This window comes from Vombatus ursinus, unplaced genomic scaffold (assembly GCF_900497805.2).
Source record: "Vombatus ursinus unplaced genomic scaffold, bare-nosed wombat genome assembly UNPS02014789.1, whole genome shotgun sequence".
Lineage (NCBI taxonomy): Eukaryota > Metazoa > Chordata > Mammalia > Diprotodontia > Vombatidae > Vombatus > Vombatus ursinus.
The window spans coordinates 27,063,544-27,085,053 of NW_020954567.1; the positions used below are offsets into that span (position 1 = coordinate 27,063,544).

A 21,510-nucleotide genomic window follows, 5' to 3' on the forward strand; every position below is an offset into this window, starting at 1 on the left:
TTTCTCTTAACTAATTTCCTCTTAAAAGACAAACAAACAAAAAAAATGACAGTCTGTTATCATCAACAGGTGAAAGTGTTCCACTGATATTTCATTTTGGAATAGAGATGAATTTAGGTTTTCAACACCTATGCTAGAACATTTAGGCTAAGACAGATCTTATCAGTCTGGAAAAGGTATAAGTAACAGATTAATGTTTGTCCTTGGGGGGCTAGCTTCTCTCAATTTGGAGATGCTAATTACCATGTTGATTTGAAGAACTAGAACTTTTCATCCTGAGGAACTTTTAAAGATTGTTTAATTAGTTAATGAGGAGAAAGCACCATAGCAATATTAAATTCTTTAAGGGAATGCAGTAGGATATGTGTTTATTAAACATATGCTATTTGCATAGCACTGTGCTTGTTATTGAGGGAGATGTAAAGATACTATGATAACCTTGAAAAGTTTAATCATGTAGAGGAGACAGACTGCAAAAACTTAATTCTAAGGTAATGAGAGATGTTCAGAGGATGTACTCTGAGACTTCAGAAGAAGGAGAGGTCCCTTTTAGCTGTAAGGATCAGAGAGGGATATACAAAGTGGCATTTGGGTTAGGCTCTTTAATATGGGAAGGATTTTTATTACATAGAGGATAATTGGGAGTATAGTGAAATTCACAGAAACAGCATAGTGTGAGTGATTTGTTTAGGAGGTGGATGGTATTCTTGATTAACTGGTGTATAGGTTATGTGCATGGAGTGAGATGAGATGGAGTGAAATATGTATAGTGTGAGATGAAATAAATAGTACCAGATTGTGTTGGGCCTTTACTTCTAGGTGAAAGTAGGCAATGGAAAGTCATTGAAAGTTTTTAAGTGTTTGGGTGACACGACCACATCTATATCTTAGGAAGACTATTCTGACAATATATAGAATAGATTGGAATGGGGAGAGTTTGAAGGAGAATGTTGATATGGTGGTTACTCAGGATATACAAGTAATAGAACAAGTACAATAAAAAGTCAAGGGGGTAAAGAATTCTAGACTGGTGGCAATTGGCTCATTGAATGCTGGTTAATGTGGATTGAGGCAAGTGAAGTGGCCAGGAGGGCTAGTGAAAAGAGAAAGGGAATAGTGGAAGATCAAGGTATGTTGGTGATGAAGAATATGACATTAAATAAACATGCAAAGCAGGTTTATTGAGAATGATGGTATGAAAGAGGCAGAAAGTCAGTAAATTGCTTAACTATTAAGTCCATACAAGTAGGGACTTTGTCCTATTTTATCTTTGTATTTCTCAAGGTGAAAACCACAGTGAACTATGAGAGTTCAAAATTGGGCGATATCATTCCTGACCAGACAGTTTAGGGAAGGTTTTACACAATCTAATCATATAACTATGCAGTCTCCAAATTGGAAGAGATCACAAGGGCCATAAAATCCAACCAATACCAAGAGCAATTTCTCACTATAATAACTCACCTGATAAATGGTTGTCTAGTTTTTGCCTGACAGGCTTCATTGAGGGGCAACTCACAACCTCAAAAGCCATTTTATGCCATAGACTCATCAACTGAGTCAAGCCATGCCCAGTGTATATCATATAGCAAGCAATTAAATTCAGAAATGCCTTGTATTCAAGTTCTAGAAGAGGTTAATTATGTTTGTCATAGTAGACCACTTTAGAGAAGTTGTCACTTCAGAATAGGGTACTTTTGAGAAGTTTGAGTCATTTTTTTTCCTTTTTCAAACAAAGCAGCATAGTAGAAAGGCAGAAACCATCACATTTTATTAACTTCAAAAGAACCAAAAAATACCCTGCCTTTGAACTTGGTCAGAGGGAAGAACTGTGTAACCCTAACTTTTCTTGATGAAATGAGTCTGGTTTGGTGAATAAGTCATATCTCCCTGATGTTTAGGGGAGTCAGTCACTAATTTAACATTGTCAAGTGTGTTAGAATGCCCCCTAGTATTACTGTTTAAAAATACACATGTCTGTTGAGTTCTGGGAAGTATTCCTCCTTCTGTTTATTTTCTTTCATAGCTGTTTAACTGTGTTTCAGAAAAAAAGACTGACTCATTTTGTGATTTCCTTGGAAGAGGTAGGGTAGAGACTTTCTGAAATATGGAAGTTTTGAAGGTGAAAGTTGAATGCAAATTCTACTCTTGCTCAGTCTAAAGGATGATTAAATAAATAAAATATTTCATGAGTAAAAATAAAAACTTCCTGTCTGCCTTTTCAGTAAGTTAATAAGTAGTAGACAGTATAGAAAAAGGATAAAGAAAACAAGTGAATTATGACTGATTTTCAGGGTATTACAGGGGATCACAAGCCAGGATGAGAACAAGACAGAGATATTGTCATGGTGCATAGCTCAGAAGTGAAATCATAAAAGAGACTAGCGTTATTGTTTGGAGATTGTAAAAGTGGATCCCCAAAAGAGTCTTTTATGTCAGGTATATTAATGCAGTCATAAAACTTCAATAATTTTGGAATTCTGTCACCTGTTTCAGAGCTGAACAATTTTCAGATAGTAAATACCTGAAGGAGCGTCAAATATTTCTTCAGAAGAGGAAAGAAAATAATTAAGGTACAAAATTTTTGTCTAAACAGAAAGCCAGAACTTGTTGGAGGTAGTTACATTTAAGGAAATAGAAGAATTTAATAATAGTTTCATTGTGGAAGATAATGACCAGCTTCTTACCTTTTCTGCTGAAGACATAAGTGAGAAAATGGTTTGAAATTAAGAAAAAATATTAATGATAGAATCTGGGACTTGAATGGAACCCGAGATGCCATCTAATAAAGCTCCTTGTTGTTGTTGTTGTTGTTCAGTTGTTTCAGTCACGTCCAATTTTTTATTTCCTCATTTGGGGTTTTCTTGACAAAAATAACTGGTATGCCATTTGTGTCTCCAGTTCATTTTACAGGTGAGGAACTGAGACAAACAAGGTTAAGTGACTTGCCAGGGGTCACACAGCTAGGAAGTGTCTGAGGCCAGATTTGAACTCAGGAAGAGGCCCTGCATTCTGTCCGCTGCATCACCTAGCTGTCTGTAACCTGCACAGTGGTCTTTTCTACAAGGTTGGAAGTGGTCCTTTAGCATTCTATGGATGACTGATGCTAGGAGGGAGCCCGGTGCTTCCTGAGGCAGCTAATTCTACTTTTCTATAATTCAAATTGCTAGGAAGATTCTCCTTAGACCAAGTCCAAATCTGATTCTCTGCTACATGATGATCCTTCAAATACTTGAAGACAGATATCTCTCATACATGCTAAATATCCTTTAACCAGTCTTCACATGGCATCATCTCACAGTCCTTCATCTTCCTGGTTACCTTCCTCAAGTGTATACTATCAGATCCCTATGGGAAAGGAAAATGATGAAGAGGAAGAAGAAGGAGAAGGAAAAGGAGAAGAAGAAGGAAGAGGAGGAGGAAGAGGAGAAGGAGATAAAGAAGAAGGAAGAAGAAAGCTTTAATCTACCCAGATGAACTTTGACCATTTTGCATCTTTTCACTAAGACATCCTTCATGCTATTTTTCAGTGAATTATGGAAAAAGTCGTTGGGAAAATTAACTTCACAGAAGTGTTGGTGTCTCTAGATATCCTCCTTGTCTTTGGAGAGAACTGAAAGAATGTGAAGAACAGCTGATTAAAGGGTTGTGTCAGCTGGAGAATGCTGGTCTGAAGATGTCAATTGGCAAATTACAGCTTTACTGAGTTTCTGTCAAGTTTGTGGTTCACATTTTATTTTAGCAAGGAGTAAAGACTCATGCACAGATTACCTCTCTTCTAGGAATTGACTGAAACAAACTTACCAACTAGCCTTGACTTCATAACAGGAACAAATGATTGTATGATGCTTATGTATATTATCCAAAATTTTAGCAAGGTGACAGTTGCTAAGAAACATTGGTGTTCAGGGAACACATAAGACAGCAGTTTGATGGAAAGTCACCTCTTCCTGAATAGCTGAATGTCTAGGCATTTGCCTTTTTTACAAAATTGTGTGTGTGTGTGTGTGTGTGTGTGTAGGCTGAGAGACAATTAGTCACAACTACCTCTTGCCAATAAAGGAGTTAAGTTGGCTCCCTGGTAAATAGGAGGAAGATATTGGTCTGTCCAGTGGCTCAGTAGATAAGAGGACAGTCAGGAAGTTCAAATCAGATGCTAGCTGTGTGGCCCTAGGCAAGTCACTTAACCCTGTTTGTCTGTTTCCTCATCTGTAAAATGAGCCAGAGAAAGAAATGGCAAACTACTCCAGTATCTTTGCCAAGAAAACCCCAAATGGAGTCATGAAGAGTCAGACATGACTGAAATAACTGAACAACAAAAATGTGCCAGACACTGTTATGGGGCAATTAGGTGGCACAGTAGATAGGGCAGTGGGCTTGGAATCAGGAAGACTCATCTTCTTGAATTCAAATCCCACCTCAGATGTTTTCTAGCTGTGTGACTCTAGGCAAGTCACTTAACCCCATTTGCCTTAGTTCCTTATATGTAAAATGAGCTGGAGAAGGAGATGGCAAACCACTGCAGTATCTTTGCCAAGAAAACCTCAAAATAGAGTTATGGAGAGTTGGGCACAACTGAAACCGCTGAATAACACTGATCCACAATCAACTAACTGGATTCTGAGAAAAGAAAGCCCACCAATCATAAAAGAATAGTTTGGAAGATGATGTTTCAGGAGAAGATACTATGTATTGTAACCCACTGATTGCCTTGGATGGAGAGAAGATTTTAATCCACACTTGGGGAGAGGGATAAAGCGAGAGGCAATTTCTTTCCTAACCAGTGTGGAGACTTTCAGGATAAAAAGACAATCCATAATATCTGAGACTGCTGATAGCTAGTTAGAACCATCTATAAGCTCACATTTGGAAACAGAGGTCTATAGGTATGACTGCTCATGACCAGTGATTCTAGAAAATCAACCAATTTGAGGATTGATGTAGAAAAGTCAGCAGATAACAGAAGATCTATATGGTCAGTGACCCAACTAATTTTGATGTTACAGTAAAAGTAGATGTAGTCAGACTGAAGTGAAAAGAACCAGGAGAATGTTGTGCCCAGTAACAATATTGTACAATGAAGAACTGTGAATGACTCAGCTATTCTCAGCAATACAATGATCTAAGACAATCTCAAAGGACTAATGATGAAGCATACTATCTGCCTCCAGAGAATGAACTGATACTGTTGGGATATAGGCTGGACAGATGACAACCTTAATGCATATGTATATAATGTATGCTTTGGATCCAATTGTATAGATTAGCATATTGTTGCATCTCTTTTTTTCTGTTTGCTATCTATATTAGCTTATGCACTAGTGATATAGTTACTATTGCTATATGTGCCTATTAGTTAAGCTGTTTTTAATTTTTATGCTTATTTGCATATTGATTATATTTACCATCCATATGTACACATATGATGTGGTCTAAAGGTAACATAGACAAACCAGTCATTGAAATCAAACATTTTACTGTTTCCTGCATGCACTGTTCATGTGAATGTGATATAAATGTACTTGTGAATACTTACCTATGATTCCAGAATAATCACCCAAAAATTTATTGAGTACTGATTTTATCATGAAGCTTATAATGAATATATGTAAAATTCTAGTATCCCTCACATAGTTTTGTAGACACAGAATCTTCAGCTGAGGGGAGGGTTATACCCTGTGCATTGAATTACCTTCTTATCTCTTTGAATTATCAGTTTCCTCTGTGCCTTTGAGTAATGATTGAGAGAAAGGAGCAAAATAGTTTCTAGTGATCCTGAGAGAATATTTGATCCTCGTCTCTCACTGGAATTCTTGGTAATAATAGCCAGCATTTATTTAGTGCTTTAAAGTTTGCAAGTGCCTTACAAATATGATGTCATTTTTATCCTTACAACAATAACCTGAGGAAGGAGATGCCACTGTTATTTCATTTCTCAAATGAGGAAACTGAGGTAGACAAAGGTTAAATGACTTGCCCAGGGTCAGTCAGTCAAGTAACATTTATTAAATGCCTACTATGTGCATTCTTGGTGATTCCTTGTTTGCAATAGGGAAAAAGTTCTGATAGGAGAGAAGATACACAATTTTTATGCTCTGGAATCCATGTTCACTTCTTAATTCAACTGATTTTGAAATTCAGATGACCAAGCTTGTCTCAGAGGGATGAGAGTAGCTCAGACTGTGGCTTTGGCAGCTGATGTTTCAGAGACAGGCACATCCAGGGACAAGGATCATTTAGAGAAACAGAGACCGTAATCAGCACTTCCCTGAATCCATGGCTCTGTGATAGTGATAGAATCAGAGTCCAGCATTGTGGGCAAGCCCTTCATTCTTGAGTAGAGATAGGAACAAAGATCTATGAAGAGAAATGATCCAAAATTTCTCACACTGCCAGATATTTTACATCTCACTAAGATGGTGACCTGAGAGAAAATTGCTTATCTAGCCATCTTCTTCTTTCTCCACAACTTGTTTTCAGTCTATGTCCCTGAGACAGTGTCAGATATATCCTTGTGCCTTTCCCATGAGCCATCGGTACATGTGGTTAAAATGTACTCTAGACACTCTTGAAAATCTAGTTGGGCAATTGCGGGTGTGTGTATGTGTGCGTGTGTGTGTGTGTACTCAAAGAAAGACACTCCCTGCCCTCAAGAAGTTTATATTCTAAAGGGAGATGACTATGCATAAAAGGATGCTGCATCCTTATGGGAGAAGTGGTGGGAGAGGGTACCTAAGCACAAGTATGGTGGAGAAAGATATACAGAGATTTAGGAGTAGAGCACAGAAAGGAATGAAGACATACATGACTTGGATGCTTTCCTTAAAAGGGAGGTTCTGAGAGGAGCCAGTTAATCACAGGAAGAGCCACAAGGGTGGAATGTCCTTCCAGTATAGTCAAGTCAACAAGAACGTATTAAGTATTTACTATGTGCCAGGTATGGTCCTAAACTGGGAATACAAATAAAAGTAAATAAGGCAGTCCTTGCCCTGAAGGAGCTTATGTTCTTGGGGAAAAGGGGAAGGAAGAGAAATACAGCATCTAAAGGAAAGCTGAAAAGTGGGAGGGGGAATACTTGTGTAGGGTCATGTTAGGAAAAGATGTTCGGAATGTTGAGAGTAGAGCTGAAGGAGAAGTAAAGATGACTAGTTTAGGCACCATCTTAATAGGAAGGTTCTGGGAGGAACTGACCAATCAGAGGAAGGCGTTCTCCTGATGTGAGAAGGTCACTGGAACCTAGTAAAGAAAGAAGGCCAAAGATTCATGATTAAAACTAGGAGAGAAATAAGCCATGAGTTGAGAGAGAAAACCACAGAGCAGGTGGTTGGTTTTTTTTTTTAATACATTTTAAACAATATTCTGCTTCTTCTCTTTGTTGATTTTGGAGTTCACTGAGGGAGTGAGTGGAGTCAGTACCACTACCAAAACATGGACTTGGCTCTGGGGACAGTAGTTCTGACATTTGCAGGCTAATCGTTATTAATGATCAAATGGCCAGTGAAATACTGTAACCTCTTAGGAAAACTATGTCATTTAAGGATAGGAGAGAAACTGAAAAAGGCTTTGGGATGATGACCAATGACTCACTTTCACCACCATGTGGTGGACATTTAAAATATTGCACTCACTTGATGCACAACTAATATAGTAACAAGCTGTCATCTAGTAGTAAGGCAACCCTTGAGCCATACAGTCAGAGGCCCCAGGGGGAGGGGACCATGTCACAGTTGTCACATAATATTATTTCTTTTTTCCTTTTCTTAAATCATGCTCTTTTTGTCAGTTAACTATGTAGATAATTTTTCCTAGAGATGAAAAATCAAAAGGACAAGGGAGAAAGAGAATAAACATTTATTAAGTGCCTACTTTGTGCCAAGCACTGTGCAAAATGTTTTGGGTTTTTTTTTTTTTTTTACAAAGATTACATTTGATCTTCACAACAACTCTGTGAGAAAGGTACTATTATTATCTCCATTTCACAAGTGAGGGAACTGAGGCAGGCAGAGGTTAAGTTCTTTGCCCAGAGTCCTACAACTAGAAAGTGTCTGAGGGCAGATTTGAACACAGATCTTCTTGACTTCAAGGCATGCACTCTATCCACTGTGCTACCTCACTGTCAAAAGAGTAATGATGACAGTTTACGAATATCCATATATCTATGTCGTTTATATTTATGCCTTTCTATGTATCTAACTACATCTATGTCTCTATGTCTCTTTCTGTCTATCTATTTTTAGCATGTTATGGTAGAAAGTACACTAGACTTGGAATTAAAAGACCTGGTTTCAGCTCCAGCTTTGACACTTATTAGCCTTGTGCTATTGAATAAGTCACTTTACTTCTTTGAGATTCACTTTCCTCATTTATAAAATGAAGATAATATATTCATAAAGAAAATAATTTTTGAAAACAAGCTGTAAAATTAAAATACTGTTATTATCAAGGTTAGATAAGCATACTTATGTGAAGGATTATGTCAGCCTTTCTTTATTTCCACTCAGAAGAGAAAATCATAGAGCTAGGTGACACGGTGGATAGAGTGATGGATTTGGGGAGACCCGAGTTCAAATTTGGCCTCAGACACTGACTAGCTGTGTGATCTTGGGTGAGACATTTAACCTCTGCTTGCCTTAGTTTCCTTAACTGTAAAGTAGGGATGTTAATAGCACCTATCCCACAAGGTTGTTGTGAAAATTAAATTAAACAAAATATTTGTAAAGTGCCTATGGTATAGTAGCTGTTATATGCCTATTTCTTTTCTCTTGGTTTCCCCTACCTCATAGAATGAGTAATTTAGGGCTAAGCACAGATATTTGGACTTAGGTATAAAATAAGGATTTACTCAATTGAGTCGAATTTTGGTTGTGAGAGGCAGCATGATGTTGAAGGTCACAAGCTATCCTTAGTCTCTAAGACCTAGGTTCAAATCCTCTGATACATGCTGACTGTGTGGACAAGTTCCCTAACCTCTCAGGGTACCAGGCAACTGTCTAAGAATATAAAAGTTTCAGAGAAAATGCTGACCTGAACTGTCAGAAGATTTTTTTCTAACTGAGGAAATCATAGATCCAGTCTCTATCCAAAGTTTTGGTTGGAAATGATGGAGTTTTTGTTGACAAGGCAAAGGGTGGCATCTTTTGTAGAGTTTGAAAACACATCAGATCCTCCTCTTTGGGATAGAATGATTGGCTTGCTCAGTGATGGACACCTTCTTGAAGTCATTTCTGACTATCATTTTACATTCCTCCCTTCTATACACTATGATGCCCCAGCTCAACTGCCCACTTGCTTTTCTCTTTACATGCCATTCCATCTCTTATCTCCATGCCTTTGCAAGGTTCTTTCCCATGCCTGGGATGCCCTTCTTCCTCAGCTGTGCCTGAGATCTCTTCTTGAGTCAGTGTAGGCACAATTGCTACATGAGGACTTTCCTGATACCTCTAATTGTTAATACTCCCTCCCTTTGGAAATTATTGTGTATTTCTTTGTATAGTTAGGTTCAAGTTATAAAATGTAATTTTCATTTTTTGTATCCCTCAAACCAAGCACAGTATCATGCACATAGGAGATCCTTGCTAAATGCTTGTTTAATTGAATCCCCCATGCATTTCTTATTGGCCTATAGAAGTACTTCTATTATTCTCCATTTTTTTCACTCTTTTCTTTTGAAAGTTACTGAAAGAACCTAGAACTGTTTTCTTTTCCTGAAACACAGGGGTCAAAATGTTCTTTCTTCCTGAGAGTACTACAATTATTCTTGTTACGTTTGTGCAATACCAAGGAAAGGTGGAACTTCTAGGCTTTAGGTTTCAATGGCTTCTGAATAAAGAATCTAGGGTTTGGAAAGATACAGTTACCCAACATTCTAATTGCCATGATAATGCAAGAGAGGTAGTATGGGGTTTAGCATGCATGTGTGGGGAACATTTTGTATAGGAATTTGTTTCTGCCTCATGGAAAGTGTACTTTTGTTTTCCTGGTCCATCTGAATGGTATGTTCCAGGAAGAAGAAGAGACCTCGGGGACATGGGGCTTTACTTTGTGTCAGGACATGGTCATTTGGGTAGACAGTTAACAAACATTTCTTAAGCACTTAAAATGTTCCAGGAACATTATACCTAAGCTATGGGGTTACAGCTCCTCCTAAATTGGTGGTTATCTGTGATAGCAAGAGGATTGTAATAGTTCTTGTCAATTGAGGGAGTGATCTGAAAACATTTATTAAATACCTACTACATTCCAGGCTCCATGCTAGACTTTCAAGATATAAAGACAAAGAATAACACAATCCAGGCATTTACTTCAACCTTTTATCCTGGAAATCCTCTTAAATGGTATAAGGACAGAATGGTTTTGGGAAGACTGAAGGCCAGACAATATTGGATCCATTCAGATTGGCCCTTGCTTTGTGGTAGCATATATATATCACATATAAATAAAACAGTCCAAAAATGGTTCTCCTGGGGAGACTAATGGGGGGTGGGTCTGAAAAAAAATCAGAATCACAAAGTTGGTTTTCCTTCAGCATGCAAGGACTGTATACCTCAGAAGATATTTGCCTTTTTTATTTTTGGGGGGTCCCACTAGCTTTAATCTTTACTTTGTTTATTAATAGGGAAGCATATAACTCTGACGAGGACCTTATTGTTTTCATTTTATGTGCCCAAATGTCATACTAAGTGGCTATTAATTAACTTGTACTCAAAGTAAACTTCTTCCACAAAACAATAGCAACCACAAAAATGTAACAATACACAGGATATTTGCGATTAAGGGGATCCATGTGGATGTGTCACTTTTTATTAGTTAATTTAAAATAATCTGACATAAATTTGTCTTTTAAGTGTTCTCACGAGGCTAACCTGTCTTTTTTAGGTCACTGAAATGATCTTGGAAGTAGCTCTTGATGTCTGGTAAGTGTTTTCTTTAATTTAAAGGAAAGTATTTCAAATCATTGATTTGCTTAAAATTTAAATCAACATCTTATATACATTTTTATTGCTTAGGAATGGATTAACTTAGCTTTTAATATTTCAAAATGGGCTCCTAATTTATTTGTGTCCCCTCCCCCCAATACAGCATGGCTCTTTTTGACCCTGAATAGTTCTGTGATTAAAAAAAATGAATTTGAATTGGATGTTTATGGTTGGCTTAGTAACTGCTTGGTGGCCAAGTGAATTGTGACTTCTCAAAATGTGGTCTTTGGAGCCAGTCCAAAAACCAAGTCACACATAAATGGATGTGTATTTTCCATTGCAAAGTTGAGGCCATATGAAAAAATACAGGTGTGAACAGAGAGATTAGGTGGCCCATGAGGCCTTGTGCTACACCAAATTAGCTTGGAGATCAAAAAGTCAGAGGACCAGAATTACAAGTTCATGAAGTAAATTCTGGTAGAGTAGGCCTTGACTTCACTAATACTATGATCTGGGTCTAGTGCTCATTCTAGCAAAGCACTGAGAGTGTGCTATGTGGATTCTTTTTGGGTATGAATTGGCCACTGAATTTCCTTCCTATTCTCAGAATTATGAGAAATCATTATTTGCTCAGTCTTTCATAAATAGAGAATAGATAAATAGCCCTCTTTATTTAAATATCTTACTAAATAGTTTAACCTTGTTTTTTTGGTTTTCAGTTGTTCTAAGGTATGTCAATGGTCATACATTCATTCTCACAGTGTATTGTTCAAAGACATTCCTTTTTCTTTACTAAGCTTCATCATTTGATCAGCATGAGGATTTAATTTAAAACTTGTTTTTATAAATCTCCATACTGCATGAATAGTCAGTTAGTCAGTATCAAGCACATACTGTGTGTTAAGCACTGTCCTAGACAACTGGTAGTGAAGTGGATAGAGCTTTGGACCTGGAGTGAAGAAAACTTGAGTTCAAATCTGGTCTCATGCCTTTCCTAGCTGTGTGACCCTGGGCAAGTTACTTAACCTTTGTTGGCCATAGTTTCCTCAACTGTAAAATGGAGATAATAAGAACATTTACCTTGCAGGGGTGTTGTAAGGATCAAATGAGATAAAAAGCACTTATCTCAGTTCTTGGTACATAGTTGGCACCATATAAGTGCTTAGTCTCTTCTCCTCTTCAAGAAACAGGGAAAGGCAAAAACAGCCACAGACTGTCAAGGAATTTATATTCTGGTGGAGGACATGTAAGTAATTAAGTCCATGTAAGATACATACAGAGTAAATGGAAGGCAATCAGAGCATTGCAGGGTGGGGTGGGGTAGGAAGAGTTATAATCTCTTTATAATAAATCAGAGTCACATAGAGTTGGAAGGATCCTTAAAGGCTATGTAGTCCAACTCCCTAATAGAGAAATGAAGTCCTCAGTTGTTAAGTGAATTGCTTAAGGCCCCACAGGTGGTAAGCATCAGACACAGAACTTGACCCAGGTTTTATCTGATTCTGGAGTCTATACTCTTTGCATTCTACAATGGTGCCAGAGAAGGAGGGTCACTGTCTTTTCCATTTTGGGTATGTGTAATGCCATTTCTTGGAGAATGAAAACCACTCCATTATCTTTGCCAAGAAAACTCCAAATGGGGTTATGAAGAATCAGACGTGACTGAAATGACTGAACAACAACAAATACCATTTCTGAATAAGCCCCCATTTCAGTATTCAGTATTAGATGGTCACATCTAATCCCTGTGTTTTGCTTTGCTTTATCTTAGTTCTTAGGCAAGGCCAACCAAAAGACAAGTCTATCCCCTTGATCTCACTCTCAAGGCCAGTCATAGGATAGCAGTTGAGAAAGTCTCTGCCTTCTCTCTCTAGAAGAACAACAAATGACCTCCATTGCCAAAGATAGGCCTTTTGTGAACCAACGTAATTATATGTTTTGGATACTATAAATGTCTCTGGGAAATGGCCGGTATTCAGAAAGAAATAAGGGAATAACCATTTATATAGTGCCTACTATATGACCTGCCCAGGGTTACACATCCCGGAAATGTTAGAACTAGGATTTGAAACCAGGCTCCTGGCTTTTGAAGCCTAACGTTCCACCACAGTGTGCCACCTTTCCAGCGTGGTAATATTCCAGATATATTATTGCTAAATATACTGAAGACTGTTAGTGCCAGGAAGGTTCTTAGAGATCAGTTTGTCTAATACCCTCATTTTAAAGTTAAGGAAATTATGTCTTGGAGTTGAAGTGATTTTCTTGATGTCGCCTAGCTAGTAACTGGCATAGTAAGAACTCAGGCTCCAAGTCCAGATTGTCACCATTGTAGTACACTCCCCTGCTTCTTAGCAACTCATCTGAAAATTCAAAAGAGTCTAAGAATCTCCCAGCTAGCTAGACATAGTCATTGAACAGATTATAACAACTAAGACTCTTCATTCTCATAATTTTTAAACATTTGAAAATAAAATGATGTATTAATCAATATAACTCATTTTTTTAAATAAAAAAGAAATTAATTATTAAGCACTGTATGAGAGGCAATGTGGTATAGTAGATAGAGTGCCAGACAGAGAACCAGGAAGACCTGGGTTTAAGTCCTGCCTCTGACACACACTAGCTGTGTGTACCTGGGCAAGTCACTTAACCTGACAACTTAAACTAAGCAACTCTCCAATAGTAGAGGGTTGCAGAGAAGATTGGCGCTGACTTGCATTGGTAAAGGCATTTCCTCATGTGATAATACCTTGTACTAATGAAATTCCAGGTCAGTCCATTGTCCATTACCAATGTATAAGAGCTATAGTTCAGACAGAAAAAGTAATAACTTTATTAATATAGTGGTTTACCATTTCCACAGCATTTTCATATGTTATCTTATTTGATACAAAAACCCTATGACATTCACATGACAGGTTATTATCTCTATGCTATAGATCAAGAAACTGAGACTTAGAGAAATGTAACTTGAATGAGGTCATATAGCAAATTTGAGGCAGAATGGGAACCTAAGTCTAATTTTCCTGACTTATATTTCTGCTGTGCTCATGTGGTCTTCCATCAAGCAGACTTGAGTCTTGGTGTGCCTCAAGACATGCCTGCCTTACTTTGCCCCCTGGCTTATTCCTAAAATTCTACCATTAGAGTTCAACTTCTTTGAAGCCCATTAAAATGTAAATGTCTCAGAGCAGGATATACTTTAACACTTCAAGCTGTTATTTAGTCACTGAATTTTTGATCCTTTCCAAAGAGTGAAACTTGAGAGGGGGCAGAGAGTGTGTGGTTACTGGGCATCAGTGGGTATCGAGAAGTTATATAAAATGGAGGTGGCAGGGCAACAAAGACAAATCACTTTGCTTTTGTCCAAAGGCTGTGGTATTCATGACCTTATCTGTTTTACATACTAGCTCTTCTCCCGACCTTCGATTTAGCATGGCTCTGTGTGATCAGGAAAAAAATTTCAGACAACAGCGAAAAGAAAACATCAAAGAAAATATGAAGAAACTCTTGGGTCCAAAGAAAAGTGAAGGCCTGTGTTCACCAAGTGATGTGAGTTGGAACATTTAAACTAAGTACTGATATCTTTAAGAGGTTTAAATACGTTCATCATTGGAAATGTTCTCCAGAATTTTCACTCTAGGATGACAGTGACGTAGATGAAGAACATGATCTCTCTAGTGCTTTGAACTAAGTGTAGACACTTTTTCAGTGGAAACTATTTCATTTGGCAATCTTGAAATTAGTAAACATAAGGATGGGTACAGGTCATTGGTACAGGGCACTCTCAAGTAAGGAAATTCCCTCTACTCATGCAGGTCAGCACTTTTTTTATAGTCTTAGAGATTTTTCCAGAGCACTGAAAGTGATTTGTCCAGGGTTGCGCAGCCAGTGTGTATCAAAGGTGAGGCTTAAACCCTGGTCTTTCTGGTTTGAAATGCAGCCAGTTGTCTGGCCAATAGCTATACCTCTAAAGGAAGCATTTTGTTGTTGTCATTCAGTCATGTTCAACTTTTCATGACCCCATTTGGGGCTTTCTTGGCAAAGTTACTGGAGTGGTTTGTCATTTCTTTCTCCAGCTCATTTTACAGATGAGGAAATTGAGACAAACAGGGTAAAGTGACTTGCCCAGGGTCACACAGCTAATAAGTGTCTGAGGTCAGATTTGAACTCAGGAAGATAAGCCTTCCTTCAGGCCCAGCACTCTATTCACTGCATCACTTAGGGGCCCCATTAAAGGAAGTGTCTCTTTGAACAAATGCAGGGAAGTCTTAGTGCAGTTTTAAGTTACTAATGCTTAAATTGCACTAAGACTTTTGAAACATCCTGCCTAGGACCCAACTTACATATTGGAAAACAGCAATAGATAAAATGGAAATGTCTAAATACGCAAGCAAGCCTTTTAATCTATTTTAGCATATTATAGAGGGAAAGCCAGAGGCTTTCTATTTTTTTAGGCCTCATAGTAATTCATAAGAAAGGCCTTTATTCTCCCACAATAAAACTCAATAAAAACTCAGTATTAGTATTACCGTCTGCGTTTTTCAGATGAGAAAGCAGGCTCGGAGAGGTGTTTACTTGACCATAACTCTAGAGCTAGTGATGATTAGAGTGAGGATTCAAACCCAAGCTTCTTATTTCAGTGTCCAGAGCTGTTTCACTAGGTGACACCATCTTTCACTTTCATATATCTTTCCCTTTAACAGGACTTTGTCTCTTCTCAGGAGTAAACAAATATTTGTGATTTTTTTCCTTCTTTGCCCTTTAGCAATTAAATACATGTACTATAGAGTCATTTTCTGAAATTGTTTTAAGTTTAAAAAAATTACTACTAGGAGTGGCACCTGCATTCCAGACTTTGTTATGTATAGTGACCCTAGGTATTACCTAATTCTGATCTAGTGAAAAGGTTTAAAAATAAAACTATTAGTGTCCAAAGGAAGTAGCGTAGAGTTTAGTGTTATAGGAAGTTCTCTTCTCTGGTCCTGGGAGTCAGTGTAAGAAGCTTTATTTAATTTTGTTTATAAAATGCCTACTTTTAGGGGCAGCTAGGTGGTGCAGTGGATAGAACACTGACCCTGGAGTCAGGAGGACCTGAGTTCAAATGTCCCTCTCAGACACTTGACACTTTCTAGCTGTGTAACCTTGGGAAAGTCACTTAGCCCTGATTGCCTTACCGAAAAAAAAAATACCTACTTTTAGAAGTTGAAACAGAGTGTCAGAGCTAGAAGTAGCCTTTAGAAATCATCCAATCTAAATCCCTCACTTTATGGAGCAGTATGGTACAGCAAATGGGCATTGACTCTGACATTAGAGGACCTGAGTTCAAATCTTGTCTCTGATGTTCATTCCCTGTACGACCTTGAGTAAGTAAGTTAACTGCCCTTAACCTGAGTCCTGGAGGAGATGGAATGCCATGTACAGGTAATAACAAGAAGGTCAGTTTGACTAAACCAAGGCCAAAAGTAAAGGAAGTAGGGAAGCATAAGTTTGGAAAGGTAGGCTAGAAATAGATTAAGAAGGGCTTTAAAGGCCAAACAGAGGAGTTCGTATTTTTTCCTAGATTTAATAGGAAGCCCTATTAAAAGTAGTTGCTGCTATTAAAAATGCTGCCATAAATATTTTGGTTTACATGGAGCCTTTTTTTTTTTTTTAGTTCCCAGTCATTGGCATTCTTGAAGCAGAGAAACACTAGTCCATACCTCTTATTTTGTGTGTCTTTATTTAAAAAAGCAAGTTGCTGGAAAAGAAAATAGTATTTTCTAAACTAAATTCTTGTCACTTTTACCCTCAAGGCCTAGCATTGTGAGTCATAATTATGTCTCCTAGGCTCAAATTCTCAGTTCCTTACAGGCCTCTTATCTAAGGTTTTGGCCAATGTTCCACTCGAATCATAATATATCTTTGGTAGAACTAAAAACAAAACAACAAACAAAACACATTTTACTGTGGAAATGAGGATCCTGCTTTACACAAAACATAATTTCTATTTAGTAGGGGAAAATTAGCTGTCTCATATAGCTCATGCTTAGTCAGAGTTTAGTGCATTCAACATTCAACAGTACCTGTGGTATGAATTATGTTTTTCTGTCTCCAGTACACACCGAGAGTCTCTAGCATTTGTGTATTTGGAAGGGGTTGCTGGAATGGAACCTTTTTTTTTCTTTTTTGGATCTAGACTACTTATTTTATTTGCCAAAAATGTTGACTATAGACGTAGTCAGCACTACCTATTACCAGAATGAGAGTAACATGTTTTTATTTTATGGTAACTATTATAAAATAATCACGTAATACTTTTGCATATTATAAAATATAATTAAAATGTAATTTAATTCATATATATTCATTGTTTCATTTTTCTTCCCAGGGTAGAGATGGAGAGGGCATTGTATTCTTATGACAGTTTGCCAACTTGCATTTTGGGGAATATTTGTCCTTATGGAGAATGTTTCTATCTCATTGCTCTTATGTCATGGCTTTCTCCCAGTGCAGAGTGGACACAGAGTAAAAAACGTTACTGTCTGAGACACTTGAGGCATTATTTGTTCTGAATAGCCAAGTTTATTCAGTACATGTAAATTCCCTTTTTTTAAGAAGCAAAGTACTTTCTATTTTAACTATTTGGGATTGAAACATCTAAAAAATTATACATTTCCCTGCTTTTCAAAACAGCATATATTTAGCAAAATTTAAACCTTTTCTGAGTTATTCAAGATTATCAGTATTAAAATAAAAAGAACATATGATCTTATCTTTGAATGTATTTTATATTTTTTAAAGTTTTTTATGCTTTTATGTTTTTTATGGATTTTTGATTTCCTCCTTCGATATGATACTGTCATTTCTTGCTTTTCTCAGTTTACCTGCCTAGATAGCACCCCCTTTCCCAGATTTGAATTAAGTAACATATTAGAAATGTGTATAAAATAAAAATAAATTGTGTCAGAGCTGAGGGTCTAAATTACTCTAAGTGATATGCATGCTTTTTGTGCATGGATTTCATGATTTCACTTTTGGTGGCCTCCATACTTTATTTACTGTCCTGTCCTCAGTTTGAAATTGATAGCATTACCATTAACCAAATTCCAGATAGATAAAATGCTAGTGTACTTCCTAAAGGAGACAATTAGGCATTTATTAACTTATTATGACAGAAATAATCCTGTGTTTTGTGAGAAAGTCAAGAAGAGAAGAAAAGGATTTATTTTCCCCCCTTTTCATGCCTCAGAAATGTGTTTGGCTTCTCCCTAAGAAGAAGGAATCATTTATTCAGTAAATACTTTCAACAGATAAACAATTACTGTTTGCTCTTTTAAAAAAATTAAACTTCCTTTTTTATTATTGTTAATAGTCAGCAAATAAAAACATCTAATATACATAGAATAAGAAAGAGATGTGAATAAGAAAGAACTATTTTGTACAGTTTGTTTTTAAAAAATATATGTGTGCATGTATGTTAAGGGATACATACATACTCACACACATACACTCACACACACACACATATATATACACACACACATATACATATATAATTTACCAAGATTATAACAAAAGTGCTCTATATATGTCCCTGTATTCACTTTTTAATTTTCTTTTTATTGATTTTTTGGGCATATCTGTAACAAGTATGTATAGTCCAACAAAACAAATTAACTCAGTGGTCATATCTGAGAATGCTCATTTTGCATATTTAGCCCATTAGAGCATTTTTGTTGTTGCTCTTTTTAAATTGTCATAATCTATGCATATACTACTAAGAAGTCAACAGTAGAAGAGAGTCTTTAGAACATAAAATATACTCATCAAACCTGAGCCAATATCTTTAAACAAGACCAAGCAAACAGTATAGCCGTGAATCTGTAGGTTTTCAAGCCATGAATCTTTATAGTTTATTGTAATAAAGAGAAGTGAGTAGATATTGTAGAGAGGTAATTTTTATTCAGTGAAGCAAAAATTCCCCGTCAGGAAGTGAAATCAGATGCCCAACTGGTTCATCATCACTGAAGGTCTTCAAGTAGAGGCTGGTGGCAGTTTGTTAAGATACTAGAAAAGGGATTTGTTAAGATACTAGAAAAGAGATTTCTCTTCAGAACTAGATGACTTCTGAATGACCTTCCTAACATGGAACTTCTGTGATTTTACCAATAATTGATTAAGTAATTAATAATAATAAGTAATAATAATAAGTAAGACCCAGTCACTTTAATTGTGTTACAGTTTTGATTGAGTAGACCTGTGCTAGAAAATGGCAAGATGTATACTACTCACAGACAAGAGTATTTAAAATATTGTGATCTCATGCTGGCTAATAGAATGATAGTAGGAATAATAGATAGAAGGGATAATATCTGATTGGAAGCAACAACTTGTTTTTTGGATGTCAGTAGAAATACATATATGTTTTAAATGAATGAATTTGTTAATATAATTGTTTTCTATATTTATGCCTCAAGTAGAGTTTTTGACAAGAACAGTTTTATATTCAGAAAATACTTTTAAGACAATTGAAATCCTTCTTGAATATACCTCCCAATGTTTACTGGTCTAGCCTGGTGGGAATATATTTTGTGATTATTATCACCAAATCATCAAACAGGCTACTGCATATGATGTTCTGGAAAGAAAAATTACTTCGGTGAAGCATGGATATTTTAAATCAAAATCAAAAATCAAGAAGCCAGAAGGGAGTTTTATGTTTTTTTTTTTTATCAAATATCCAATCTTAATTTTAGGAAACTTCTGCAGCCTAGAAATGTCTTTTTAAAATCAAGTATAAAATAATGATAATATTAAAATAACAACATTAATAAGAGATATAAACATGGAGCTGCTAAAGCAAATATGTGTTAAGAGAGAGAAATGAGGTAAGCAAATACCACATTTCAACATTTCATGAATAAACTTAAATAAACAACCTTTTAATAGGGGGATTAATGGACCTGATGAAATGCAACATAGGGATTTAAAAAAAATCACACTTGAAGCTTTTGTCTTATAGAGCCTTGATTTCTTCTCATGTAACCCATACTAAACTGCAGAAAGTTTGCTTAACAGTCTAAAGACTCCTCAGTAAAAAGAACTCCTTAAACTCATTGATGAACATGTGGAAAGAGAGGGTGAGGATATAGGGTCAGTTTTTGGTTTTGGTGGAGAGAAGATCTCGACCCCGTAAGAGCTGAGCCAATATATCTTGAGGATTTGCCTAAAGCACATAGATGTTCCATCGATTGACCAATTAATCAATAAGTATCAATCACCTACAATGTGTAAGGCATTGAGCTAGGAATTAAAGATATAAAGACAAATAATAAACAGTTCTTGCCTTCAATCATCATTAGCTATTATTATTCAAGGAGCTTACATTTAATTGGGAGAAGTAAGTTGTATATGTAAGCAAATGCAATATATCTGAGTCAGCAAAAGAAATCTGATCTCTAGAACTTGTCCTTCAATTGACTCTATTCCTACTTTTGATGGTTTTAACCATTCTTACCATCACAACAAGGGAAAAAGGTCAAAGTCTCCAAAACACCTACAAACCAATGAACCAATGAATCAATGAAATGGCCCTCAGCTTGGTGAGGCTTTTCTGCTTCTTTGATGAGTGGCAATGCAGTGTAAGAGGATAGAATTTGCTAAGAATTACATAATTTTTGTAAACACCAACTTAACTATTGACACTTTAAATAATGGCAGAAAATGTGGAACAATGAAAAAAAAGATGGCAGAGGAGAGTTGTGATACTAAAAATGTATTCACAACAATGCTTCTTTTCACTTACTATCTTATATTTTCTACAAGTCAGCTCTAAGACTTGCAAACAGGAAATGTGATTCCTAGCAATGAATTCATTACAAAAGCATTTTACTTTAAGAAAACCATTTGGATGGCCCAAAGCATTTGCTGAAAGGATTAAATGAAAGCTATTAGAGACTGGAATGGATAAGGCAAACATTATGACATTACCTTTTTTGAAGCCATAATAATAAGCATGTTTGGAGTGAATACAGCCTTGTCCAAAGTCCACTAGATTGAATTCTAGAACAGAGTTAAATAACTTGCCAAGGAGTCACTCATCTAGCATGTGTCAAGCATGGAATATGAAGCCATGTTTTCTTGACTCTATTTCACCATGTTACCTTGTGATCACCAATTGATCAATTAACATTGATTTACACTAGGAACACGAAGAGAAATGAAATGGTCACTACTTTCAAGAGTTTACATTCTAAAGGGAGAGAGACATGCATATATACATATGTGTACTTGCATGTGTTTATATATAAAAACAAATACAAGGTAATTTGGTGAGAGATGGCACTAACAGCTGAGAGGATTCAGGAAAAGTTTCTTATAGAAGGTAGTGCTTGAGCTAAGCTTTGAAGAAAACTGCAGATTCTAAGAGTTCATGACTTTTTTTATATATGACTCGTTTGTACATAGTTCTTTACATCTTGTCTCCTCCATCAGTCTGTGGGCCCTTTGAGAGCAAGCACTGTTTGTTTCCTTGCACATAGTAGGTGCTGAATAAATGTTTACTGACTGAGTGACTTTTTAACTGAACTTTATTTGTTTTTAAAAGTAAGCA

General features: G+C 36.5%; 1 protein-coding gene across 2 annotated transcripts in view; it reads left to right on the forward strand.

Annotated features, from left to right (window-relative positions):
• Window positions 1–21,510, forward strand: part of PLA2G4A (phospholipase A2 group IVA) — a 164,596-nt gene that overhangs the window by 68,293 nt on the left and 74,793 nt on the right. For both annotated transcript variants that reach the window (XM_027868653.1, XM_027868654.1), the window contains exons 6-7: window positions 10,876–10,913; window positions 14,327–14,468. In XM_027868653.1, coding sequence (XP_027724454.1) covers window positions 10,876–10,913; window positions 14,327–14,468 — 180 coding nt within the window. The remainder of the gene's footprint in view (window positions 1–10,875; window positions 10,914–14,326; window positions 14,469–21,510) is intronic.